Source organism: Micromesistius poutassou, assembly GCF_964030765.1.
Source record: "Micromesistius poutassou genome assembly, chromosome: 9".
In the NCBI taxonomy this organism is placed as follows: Eukaryota; Metazoa; Chordata; class Actinopteri; order Gadiformes; family Gadidae; genus Micromesistius; species Micromesistius poutassou.
In genome coordinates, this window is record NC_140279.1 from 671,384 (window position 1) to 683,723 (window position 12,340).

The 12,340-nt window shown below is 51.3% G+C and overlaps 1 protein-coding gene across 1 annotated transcript in view; it reads right to left on the minus strand.

Moving 5' to 3' along the window:
- unc13a (unc-13 homolog A (C. elegans)) overlaps positions 1 to 12,340 on the minus strand; it is a gene marked incomplete at both ends in the record, with an annotated part of 35,019 nt that overhangs the window by 20,173 nt on the left and 2,506 nt on the right. Inside the window, 7 exon segments of the mRNA XM_084473497.1 lie at positions 1,161 to 1,254; positions 3,911 to 4,029; positions 4,144 to 4,942; positions 7,602 to 7,721; positions 9,367 to 9,562; positions 10,062 to 10,091; positions 11,686 to 11,740. Of these exon segments, the coding sequence (XP_084329623.1) occupies positions 1,161 to 1,254; positions 3,911 to 4,029; positions 4,144 to 4,942; positions 7,602 to 7,721; positions 9,367 to 9,562; positions 10,062 to 10,091; positions 11,686 to 11,740 (1,413 nt within the window).

A 12,340-nucleotide genomic window follows, 5' to 3' on the forward strand; every position in this document is an offset into this window, starting at 1 on the left:
CCTCTCTCTCTCCAGAGACACGACCACACGGGAGCGCGCGGGTCTGGTTCTAGGGGGGGGGTTTTGTTGTTTGGATAAGATGTCCTCGCTGAACGGCTGCGTAGTCGTGTGTGTTTACGCTGAAGTGAAAAACACTTCTGCTAAATGAATGCAATTTATTCGAGTCAAATAGACAAGAGATGCCATTGCCGGCCCTGAATGTAAAAATACACAATCACACACTGCCTACTGTTGCTAAGTAACCATCACGTACACATGCATACTCTATGAGCTAGTAAAATGAAAAAACAGTCTAAGCCACACCCACCTGAAGTCTTGCTCCCGCCCAATCAGAACGGACAACATGCAAATCGACACAGGGATGGCAAACGACTGAAAAAGTAATATAATGGCAGACAACACAAGGGATAAACACAACCAATCATGACCAAATGAAGCAACAAAGCAACAACATCAACGCACACAGTACTGGAACAACTTGAGTCAAAGGAAGAATAAGCAGACAGGTCAACAGGAGCTACAGAGAGGGGCATGCTGGGGCCTGATTGGTCACAGAGGACGTTTAGACTGGAGAAGGGACAGCTACTGGTGGAAAGAGCTAGGTCACACACACACACACACACACACAGATACACACACACACACACACACACACACACACACACACACACGTGGACACACACACACACACACGTGGACACACACACACACACACACACACACAAATACACACAGACACACACACACATACACACACACACACACACACACACACACACACACACGTGGACACACACACATACACGCACACAGAGATACACACACACACACACACACACACACACACAGACACACGTTTGGACACACACACACACACACACACGCAGGCACGCACACACACACACACACATACACACACACACACACGTTTGGACACACACACACACACACACACACACAGACACATATGCAGGATGGCACACACACACACACACACACACACACACACACACAGACATGCAGGCACGCACACACAAACACACACACACACACACACACATACACAAACACACAAACACACACACGCACACACAGACACATATTCAGGATGGCACGCACACACACACACACACACACACACACACACACACACACAGTACCTCTTTCAGCTGTAGCCGTACTCTACTGCAGAGGCGGAGCCAGTTGGCCCGCGCCCTGGCCGCCCCCGGCTCCATCTCCACCCTCTTGGGGAAGCTGTTGGAGAGAACAGGTGTTGGTCCGGATGTTTAACACGTGTGGACTCTGAGTCCTGAAGGACGCACAACGTGTTGACATGTTCACAACATGTTGACATGTTCACAACGTGTTGACATGTTGACATGTTCACAACGTGATGACATGTTCACAACATGTTGACATGTTCACAACATGTTGACATGTTCACAACATGTTGACATGTTCACAACGTGTTGACATGTTCACAACGTGATGACATGTTCACAAACGTGTTGACATGTTGACAACGTGTTAACATGTTCACAACGTGTTGACATGTTGACATGTTCACAACGTGATGACATGTTCACAACATGTTGACATGTTCACAACGTGATGACATGTTCACAACGTGTTGACATGTTCACAACATGTTGACATGTTCACAACATGTTGACATGTTCACAACGTGTTGACATGTTCACAACGTGATGACATGTTCACAACATGTTGACATGTTCACAACGTGTTGACATGTTCACAAACGTGTTGACATGTTCACAACGTGTTAACATGTTCACAACGTGTTGACATGTTCACAACATGTTGACATGTTCACAAACGTGATGACATGTTCACAAACGTGTTGACATGTTCACAACGTGTTAACATGTTCACAACATGTTGACATGTTCACAACATGTTGACATGTTCACAAACGTGATGACATGTTCACAACGTGTTGACATGTTGACAACGTGTTAACATGTTCACAACGTGTTGACATGTTGACATGTTCACAACGTGATGACATGTTCACAACATGTTGACATGTTCACAACGTGATGACATGTTCACAACGTGTTGACATGTTCACAACATGTTGACATGTTCACAACATGTTGACATGTTCACAACGTGTTGACATGTTCACAACGTGATGACATGTTCACAACATGTTGACATGTTCACAACGTGTTGACATGTTCACAAACGTGTTGACATGTTCACAACGTGTTAACATGTTCACAACGTGTTGACATGTTCACAACATGTTGACATGTTCACAAACGTGATGACATGTTCACAAACGTGTTGACATGTTCACAACGTGTTAACATGTTCACAACATGTTGACATGTTCACAACGTGTTGACATGTTCACAACATGATGACATGTTCACAACGTGATGACATGTTCACAACGTGTTAACATGTTCACAACGTGTTGACATGTTCACAAACATGTTGACATGTTCACAACATGTTGACATGTTCACAACATGTTGACATGTTCACAACGTGTTGACATGTTCACAACGTGATGACATGTTCACAACGTGATGACATGTTACATGTTCACAAACATGTTGACATGTTCACAACATGTTGACATGTTCACAAACATGTTGACATGTTCACAACGTGATGACATGTTACATGTTCACAAACATGTTGACATGTTCACAACATGTTGACATGTTCACAACATGTTGACATGTTCACAACATGTTGACATGTTCACAACATGTTGACATGTTCACAACGTGTTGACATGTTCACAACATGTTGACATGTTCACAACATGTTGACATGTTCACAACATGTTGACATGTTCACAACGTGTTGACATGTTCACAACATGTTGACATGTTCACAACGTGTTAACATGTTCACAACGTGTTGACATGTTCACAACGTGTTGACATGTTCACAACGTGTTGACATGTTGACAACGTGTTGACATGTTCACAACGTGTTGACATGTTCACAACGTGTTGACATGTTCACAACATGTTGACATGTTCACAACATGTTGACATGTTCACAACGTGTTGACATGTTCACAACGTGTTGACATGTTCACAACGTGTTAACATGTTCACAACGTGTTAACATGTTCACAACGTGTTGACATGTTCACAACATGTTGACATGTTCACAACGTGTTAACATGTTCACAACGTGTTAACATGTTCACAACGTGTTGACATGTTCACAACGTGTTAACATGTTCACAACGTGTTGACATGTTCACAACGTGTTGACATGTTCACAACGTGTTGACATGTTCACATGTTCACAACGTGTTGACATGTTGACATGTTCACAACGTGTTGACATGTTCACAACGTGTTGACATGTTCACAACGTGATGACATGTTCACAACGTGATGACATGTTCACAACGTGTTGACATGTTGACATGTTGACATGTTCACAACGTGTTGACATGTTCACAACGTGATGACATGTTGACATGTTGACATGTTCACAACGTGTTGACATGTTCACAACGTGTTGACATGTTCACAACATGTTGACATGTTCACAACGTGATGACATGTTGACATGTTCACAACGTGTTGACATGTTCACAACGTGTTGACATGTTCACAACATGTTGACATGTTCACAACGTGATGACATGTTGACATGTTCACAACGTGTTGACATGTTCACAACATGTTGACATGTTCACAACGTGATGACATGTTGACATGTTCACAACGTGTTGACATGTTGACATGTTCACAACGTGTTGACATGTTCACAACGTGATGACATGTTGACATGTTGACATGTTCACAACGTGTTAACATGTTCACAACGTGATGACATGTTCACAAACGTGTTGACATGTTCACAAACGTGATGCGACCGCTCAGCGCCTCGTTCCCTCGCTGCGTCTCACCCGGTGGCCGGAGGGGTCTCTGGTATCTCCCCGGGGCCGAAGGGCGGGCTCTCCGCGGCCGGGGGCCCCGGCTTGTCCTCGTACGGCCCCGCCTCCAGCCTGTGCTCATCCTCCGGGGCCTGCGGGGTGAGGGCCAGGGGCCCGGGAGCCGTGGGGGCCGCGGCGGCGGCGGCGGCGGTGGAGAAGGCGGGGAATGGGGGGCATGTGGAGGCGGCGGCGGCGGCGGCGGAGGCGGAGGCGGAGGTGGAGGTGGCGAGGTCCGGCCTGCCGGGTGTGAAGGGCAGCTTGGGGGCCGACAGCGAGCTGAACGGCGGCGCGGAGCCGTCGGGGCCCCCAGGAGCCGCCGGGGGCCCCGGGAGGCCCGGGCTGGGGTCGGGGCCTGGGGCCGGGAGCGCGCCCTGTGGCGGGGGGCGCAGGGAGGCCTGCTTCTCCAGGGGGGGCCGGCCGGGGGCGGTGGCGGCGGCGGCGGCGGCGGCCACGCCCTCGGGGCGGGGGAAGGGGGCGGGGCCGCCGCTGGGGGGCGTGGGGGTGTACGGGGGCTCCTGGTCCTCGCTGAGCGTGCGCTCCAGCTGGTACACGTCCTCCTCCTCCTCCTCCTCCTCCTCCTCCTCCTCCTCGTACGCCAGCTCCCCGTTCCCGTTCTCGTAGCTGTACCTCATGACACCGCCCTCGCCGCCGCCGCCGCCGCCGCCTCCCAGCTCCGCCTCCTCCGCGGCTCCGCCCCCGTAGAGCTCCCCCCCCTCCTCGCCGTCGTCGTAGAGGGCGCCCTCCTCGCCGCCGTCGTCCTTGAAGTAGCCGCCCTCGTCGCTGTAGCCGCCGCCCCCCGCCGGGCCCTCGCCGCCCTCCCAGCCGGGCGAGCCCTCCCCCTTGCCGTAGCTGACGGAGGAGTGGCACGAGTGGTACGAGTCGTTCTCGTCGTAGAACTCGGAGCCCCGCGGGCTCCCCGCGTCCCCGGGGCCGAAGTCCTCCTCGCTGAGCTGGGAGCTGCCGCGGCTCAGGTCCCCCGACGAGGCGTAGCGGCTGTCGGACGGGCTGCGGTGATGGAGGGGGGGGGGGGGGGGGGAGGGGGGGAGGGAGGGGGGAGAGAAGATAGTGAGGGCGGGGAAACGCGCAGGAAAAAACCGCAGCCGAAACGCACCCGCCTGCGCTGGGTCGACAGCGGGTCGAATCGGACACCATCAAGGCAGAGGGGGGGGGAGGGGAAAGGGGGAGGAGTCCTGATTAGACATGTGACCGGGTTGAACCAACAGGCGGGGGCGGGGGAGTCTGGTTCAGGGGGGTGAGGGGCCAGGGAGAGAGACGGCTTATCTTACCTATATTGGGGAAAAAAGGGGGGAGAGCGTTTGGATGAATTACTGCGTTGAGGTGAGTGGATCGCCGTTGGCGTGGAGGAGGAGTAGGGGGGGTTTTTTTTTGGAGGAGAAAGTGGTAAAGTAGACGCTGGAATCCATCAACAACGCACACGTACACGTGGACGCACACACGCGCGTCCAAACACCCGCACGCACGATAACAAGCAAACAACTCTGACAGACTCATGGACAACACACGAGCACCGTCAAACACCGTCAGGACCCATCAAACCTGCCTTCACAAGTGACAGCTGGCCAGCCTTGTGAATCGTTATTTTACACTAAAGCTAAAATGGCAACACTTTACAATAAGGGTACATTAATTAACCTAACCATTCATTAACATTCGTTTATGCAGTAATAAGCAATGTTATATAGCTTTAGCATAGGTGTGAGGGTTAAAGTTAGGGTTAGGGTGAGTGGGTTAGGGTTAACCCTAGCCCTAACCCTGATAAAAAAATGAATACATGAACACTATACCTTATTCAAAACACTTGAAGTGAACATTAACATAGTCACCAGTAGTTAACAGTTAATTAATCGTAAGTTACTGCTTATTACTGCATGAATTAAGGTAAATTAATGGTTAATGAATGTAAAGTCGAACCTCAAAAATAAATAAAGGAATATTTATTTATATAATGAATGAGGCAATTAAGACAAAGATAAAGGCCAGGGCAATAACCTCAACAACATACTGTAAATGCCTTGGTTGTCTTTCACATGCACACACACACACACACACACACACACACACACATACAACCCCACCCCCACACAAACACCATTGTTGAGAGTCTATTGATAACAGCTGTGCTATTGGTTCAATATTGGCTATAGTTAGAGCAGTCAAGAGAGGCTGGTTGATCGGACGGGGATAAAGCTTATAGGTAGTGGAATAGAGGGCCATAGATCAATCAAGCTAAAACCAGCCAATCAAAAAACGAGACACGTGACTATCTCATCCTTTCATCACTAATGGTTGCATCGTTCAGTTCTGCTTCCAAATGTTCCCCACAAACACACAGACCCCTTAGCAATGAACGACCGTGAAATCGTTGCTGCTGTACTGTGAGAGGTGCCTCTGTCTCCTGAAGAGAAGGGAATGACTGCTGCGTGAAGAGGAAACGGAAATAGACTTTGGGCCAGCGTTTGTGTGGCTAACGTCGCTCCATTACCGAGGCTGAACTCCTCCTGCTGTCCTCCAATGGGGAGGCTGCTCTCTGCAATTATCGACTGCAGGACTGCAGGAATCACCAAGAAGCACCTCCCCTCACGCTCCCACACACCACCGGCTCGCTAATAACACGCTGTCATCGAGAGGAGGACCCCCCCGCCCTCACACGCACACACACACACACACACACACACACACACACACACACACACACACACACACTCACTGGCAGGCATGCATACACAACCACACACTCACACATATGCACACATTCACTAGAACACATAGGCAAACATACACACAGAGGCACACATGCACCACACGCACACACACACACACACACACACACACACACTCAATCAAAAAGAGACTCAACCAGACAAATGCCCAACAATTACCACTCTGCCTCTAACTGTTAATTATCAGTGACACACACACACACATACACACACACACACATACACAACAATGCAGAACAGTTTGTAAATCAAGAATATACAGCATTAGTGTACAAAAAAAACACCTATAGAGAGAGAGGGAGAGAGAGAGAGAGAGAGAGAGAAAAGGGAGAAAGAAGAGAAAGAGAGAGAGAGAGAGAGAGAGAGAGAGAGAGAGAGAGAGAGAAAAGGGAGAAAGAAGAGAGAGAGAGAGAGAGAGAGAGAGAGAGAGAAAAGGGAGAAAGAAGAGAAAGAGAGAGAGAGTGAGAGAGAGAGAGAGAGAAAAGGGAGAAAGAAGAGAAAGAGAGAGAGAGAGAGAGAGAAAAGGGAGAAAGAAGAGAAAGAGAGAGAGAGAGAGAGAGAGAGAGAGAGAGAGAAAAGGGAGAAAGAAGAGAAAGAGAGAGAGAGAGAGAGAGAGAGAGAAAAGGGAGAAAGAGAGAGAGAGAGAGAGAGAGAGAGAAAAGGGAGAAAGAAGAGAAAGAGAGAGAGAGAGAGAGCGAGCGAGAGAGATAGAGAGAGAGGAGACAGAGAAGAGAGGGTACGAGCACATGCACGGAAGCACAGCGAGCGAGGAGGACAGGACAAAGTCCACCACTGACGTCACAGCGAGACTGAGTCACAGCAGGCCTGACGGGACGGCAGGAGGAGGAGGAGGAGGAGGAGGAGGAGGAGGAGGAGGAGGAGGCGGAGCAGCAGTGGGAGGGGGGGGCGGAGCAGAGACCCACCTATCGGAGAGCGAACGCCTACTGTCTAGAGAATACTGGCGGCTGGTGCGCCGGCTCGACCCGGAGCACGAGTCCAGGTCGCTGCGCCCGTTGGCGGCCGAGTCTAAACTATCATAGTGTCTGAGGGGGAGGAGGGGGAGGAGGGGAGGGAGGAGGGAGGGGGAGGGGAGGGGGGAGGGGGGAGGGGGGGGAGGGGGGAAGAGGAGGAGGAGGACAGGAGTGTCAGTAGAGCTAAGAGCAGATCTATCTTTCCCCCGCCCCCCCCCCCACCCCCCCACCCCCCACCCCCCAGCGGCAGCTCTCTGCTCGCCGTAGAGCCGCGGCGTAGGGGGCGGAGCCGTCGGGGCTCCTGGTCTGGGAGAACGGCGTCTCTCTCCCTCCAGAGCGGCGGCGCCGGCGCCGAGCGAGCGAGCGCTCGGAGGCGGCGGAGGTGTAGGTCAGTGTTCGTGTTCTCACAGAGCCACGCCCTCGTAACAGCGTAGAATCACCTCACGGTCGTGTGGGGATCAGAGAGCATCAGAGTCACGGCCGGTCGCGTGTAAACACAGGTTCAGACGGGGTCCGACGTGTTTCCATCTTCGGCTTCCCCGATGCGTTTTTCTGACGCTTTCAACGAAAACTCCACCACCAGCGCCGCCCCACGCACTTAACGCGAAACGCCCCCATAACAGAGCGCCCCCTGTGTCTTTATACCTGACCTGTTTACAGAGAGCCCTGTGGGCCGGCAGGCTGGCCGTCCTCCCTGGGGGGATGGGGGGAGGGGGGTTAGGGGGGGGGGGGCACAGCAGGACTTCTATAGAGGAACTGCCCCCGTGTGAAAGGAACTAAACAGCGATCCTCTCGGAGCGCTGAGGATCGGGGAGGCTAGCCTGGGTCCAGACGGCCGTCTTTCTTTATTAAGAGCACGGGGTGACGTTTACATTCTTACATTTTTAGGGAATTTAGAAGACGCTTTTATCCAAAGCGACTTACACACATTCACCCACTGACGGCGGAGTCGACCACACACGGCGACCGCCACCTCGTCTTGGGGGGGGGGGGGGGTAGATAGGGTGAGGTGTATTGCTCAGGGACACCTCGACACCTCAACCCCCGGGGAGCAAACTAGCAACCTTCCGGTTACAAGGCAACCAGAAGGTTGAGGTCTCAACCTCCTGAGCTAAGCCTCCCCCTGGAGTGGACAGGGAGGGGCGACGCTGAGCGTCAGAACGGACGGAGCGGAGGAGTACAACGCCGAGGGGGGGGGGAGGGCGGCTCATCCATCCGCTCGCCCCTCTTGCTGCTCACTGAGAGGAGGCGGGCTTTGGCCCACGTCCCCGAGAGGAGCATCAGCCCACGACGCTACGCAGGAGCGTGAGCAGCCTAGGAATGTCGGTGTTTGACGTTAAAAAGAGTGAGTGTGTGATGGGTGGACAGCGACATCATCAACGGGGTCCCTGGAAGAACGTCGTGCAAGATGCAACGTGGAGGCCCTGCAGCGGCTCAGAGTGAGGAGGGGAACGGCAACCAGCAAACACTCTCTAGGTCTTAATAAAAAAGCATTAATGAAGCAATCCGTGCATTATTGTCATTTAAAATGGAACTCAACGACACACTTTTCATTGAGGGAAGTAAAACAATATATTAATACACACAAACAACGCAGAAAATGTAATGTTTTGGCGTTTTCCCTTTAGAAAAGCTGTATTTGAAGACCCAAAGACCCTGAGTGAAGTCTACGTCTCCTCCCCTGCACCACGGAGGCTCCAGAGGGGGGGCTACCTACCTCAAGGCCCGGCCGTCGTAGTCCAGGTGGTTGATGTCCTCGCTGTAGGAGCCCAGGGAGGGGGGCCCTCTCATGGGGTACTGGTGCATGGAGGCGTTGGGCTGGGAGGTGGTGTAGTACGGGGGAGGGAGGCTGTTACTGGTCTCGCTGCGGTAGTCGCTGTCGCGGTCGTCCACCGCGCTGTCGGGGTCCTCGTCTGTAGGAAACACGCCTAGGTGCTGAGGGCTCGGCTGGGAAGGCTTTCACATGGAGGGTTCACTGGGGTTGGCTTCGGTTACGTTCTACAGTCTACATTCAGGGCATTTAGCAGACGCTTTTATCCACAGCGACTGTGGCACAGTACATTTGTCAGAAGAAAGAGAAACAACATGTCTCTGTCGGTACAGTAAGGCTGTTCATAGAGCAAGCACTAACAATCGCTAGGTTGACTCATGCCCCGTATACAACAAAGATATCTACAACAAAGAGTCTACACAATGCTAAGTACTATTGTGTGCACGGACGTACAATATACAATGTCCACAGCAACATCCGTGCTAAAGAAGCACGTGATGAAGTTGAAGCAGAAGCTTCTAGATATACGCATGTGACCTGTTCACAGTATACCCGAGTTCTCTGTTTCAAACAGGCAGAACGTGAGTTGATAAATACCACGGGACTACCCTCAGATGGAGAAGGTCTAGCGCTATACTCACGCTGTTGCTCGCCCCACAGACTCCAGTTACCTGCGGGGGAAACACAGGACACACAGGTGCACTGTCGAGTTAAACACATCACAGATCATCCAAAGATAGTGACGGCGACTACACAACGTTAAGAAGCCTCGGAAAATGCAACCCCCAGTGTGTATATTACCTGGGTGTTAAGACAGTATGCTAACTTGAATATGGGTACAAAACTGTTAGTGGATATGGTGCTTTTGTGACAGAGAAGACAAAGAAAGAGAGAATGGCTCGTCAAGAAAAGACTAAAAGATTAGATCAAAGTAAAGGTAGGAATGGAGGCGGGGGCGGGGGGGATTAGAAGAGGCTCAACAGTCCTCAGCTGTTCCTCAACCAACAGTCTCTGAAACGCCGAGTGCCTCAGCCAAAGTAGACACATGTTGGGGCAAGTATGAACGCAAACATACACACGCAAACACAGATGCAATCGCTCACTCACTCGCACGCACACATGCACACACGCACGCACGTACCCACACACACACACGCGCGCCCACAGAGGGCCAGGCTGAAGGAGACACCAAAGCCTCTGCATAAGTATCGGTGAGTCAAGTCTCAATATTTGTCCAGCTGGTCGCCTTGAATCCATCACCAGTCAGACAGAAAGAGAGACTGACAGACAGATAGACACGTCATCAGACCGAGCATACTATGCCCACTTTGGATCTGGTCTTCAAGCATGCTTTCTGTTCCCTCCCTCTCTCCCTCCCTCTCTCCCTCCCTCCCTCGTTACCACCGTCATTGTCTTCATGTCCCGACCGTCATTCGTCAAAGTACACACGCCGCACACCCATCCACACTCCTTCACTCACCCACTTCCTCACTCCCTCTCTCCATCACATCCTCCCTCACTCCCTCTCTCCATCACATCCTCCCTCTCTCCCTCCCTCCCTCCCACTCCCTCCCTCCCAGCATCATTGTCTTCATGTCACGACCGTCATTGGACGAGCTCTTCTGTTCACTGTATCCTGAACACATGGAGAAATCATCGCAATCGTGCAGAACGGTCCACATTTCCACCCAATCCATGTCACTCCTATTCATATTTCACTGTGTCTGTTTTATTCCAGCTCTGCTGGATTTTGACAAAAGACAACTCCTGTCATGGCACAGTAAAACCTAATGCCATCCAATCTCTATTTGTGTTTGTTTCACTTACATTATATAACATCCAGTGTCGTTTACATTAGCCCTGTTTGGCCATATCGGTTTGGACATTTTCAAGGCTAGTTTGTTTTGTATTTTTTTGTATCTTTCCGGGAATTGCAGAGTAGAAAGTCCTCATGGAATCTCCCCATCTGCCTCTTGTATCTATACAATTGTCTCAGGACTGAGCAGACCTGGTACTTTATCTGTCTCCTCCCAACCCTCCCTGCTAAACACTGCTCTCAGGGAGAGGGTAGGAGGGAGAGTGCCCAAGCCCAAACAGTGTGCACTGGGAAGATAATGTAGTCATGCAGAGGATTGAGTAGATGAGAGAGGAGAGGACAGAGGCACAGCACAAAGGAGGTAAGAGACGGAAAGGGTGGATAGAGCGAAGAGGATTGACTGAGATAGAGAGCATAGGGATGTTTCTTTGGGGCTCATTAATACTCACAGCACTGAGTGGTCGGTGGCTGCAGAGGCCTCTCCTGGTCTTCTTGGTACGCATACTGTACAAACAGTGCATGAGAACCAGGTTAGGGGAAACCTAGAACTTCATCACTTGAACACATCGAAGATCAAAATGAAGAAATCAAAGGGGGGCTGGCGGTGGTGGAGAGTGGCGGGGTGGTCAGGGGGGAGGAAGATGAGATGAGATAAGGAACAAAAGGGAGGATGAATCCTTCTCGATTCATACAAATCCGCCTGACTCAAAAACAAGACTTTGATCTGAATCCCGACGCTTCTTTGGCCAAATCCATTCGACTTACTTCCCCCCCCACCCCCCCCCCCCCCCACCCCCCCCCCCCCCCCCCCCCCCCGAGATCAATACAAACTAATCCATGGGAACTTTGGACAGAATCTATACGGATCTGAACCACATTTAGTCGGGAGCGTCTGGCGTCTTGGAAATGCCAGCTGGGTCGGCCCATCTGACACGACCACATAACAGCCCTCAGAGAAAAGAGTCAACGTCCGCTCCGATGAAAACAAGAAATGCCGGACGCATAAATAATAAGCCAGTTCAATTTGATGGGATTCATGCGCAACTTATTAAGGGTTCATTTAAAAAAGGGGGCACCCCTGATAGAGAAAGATGGGGATAGGTT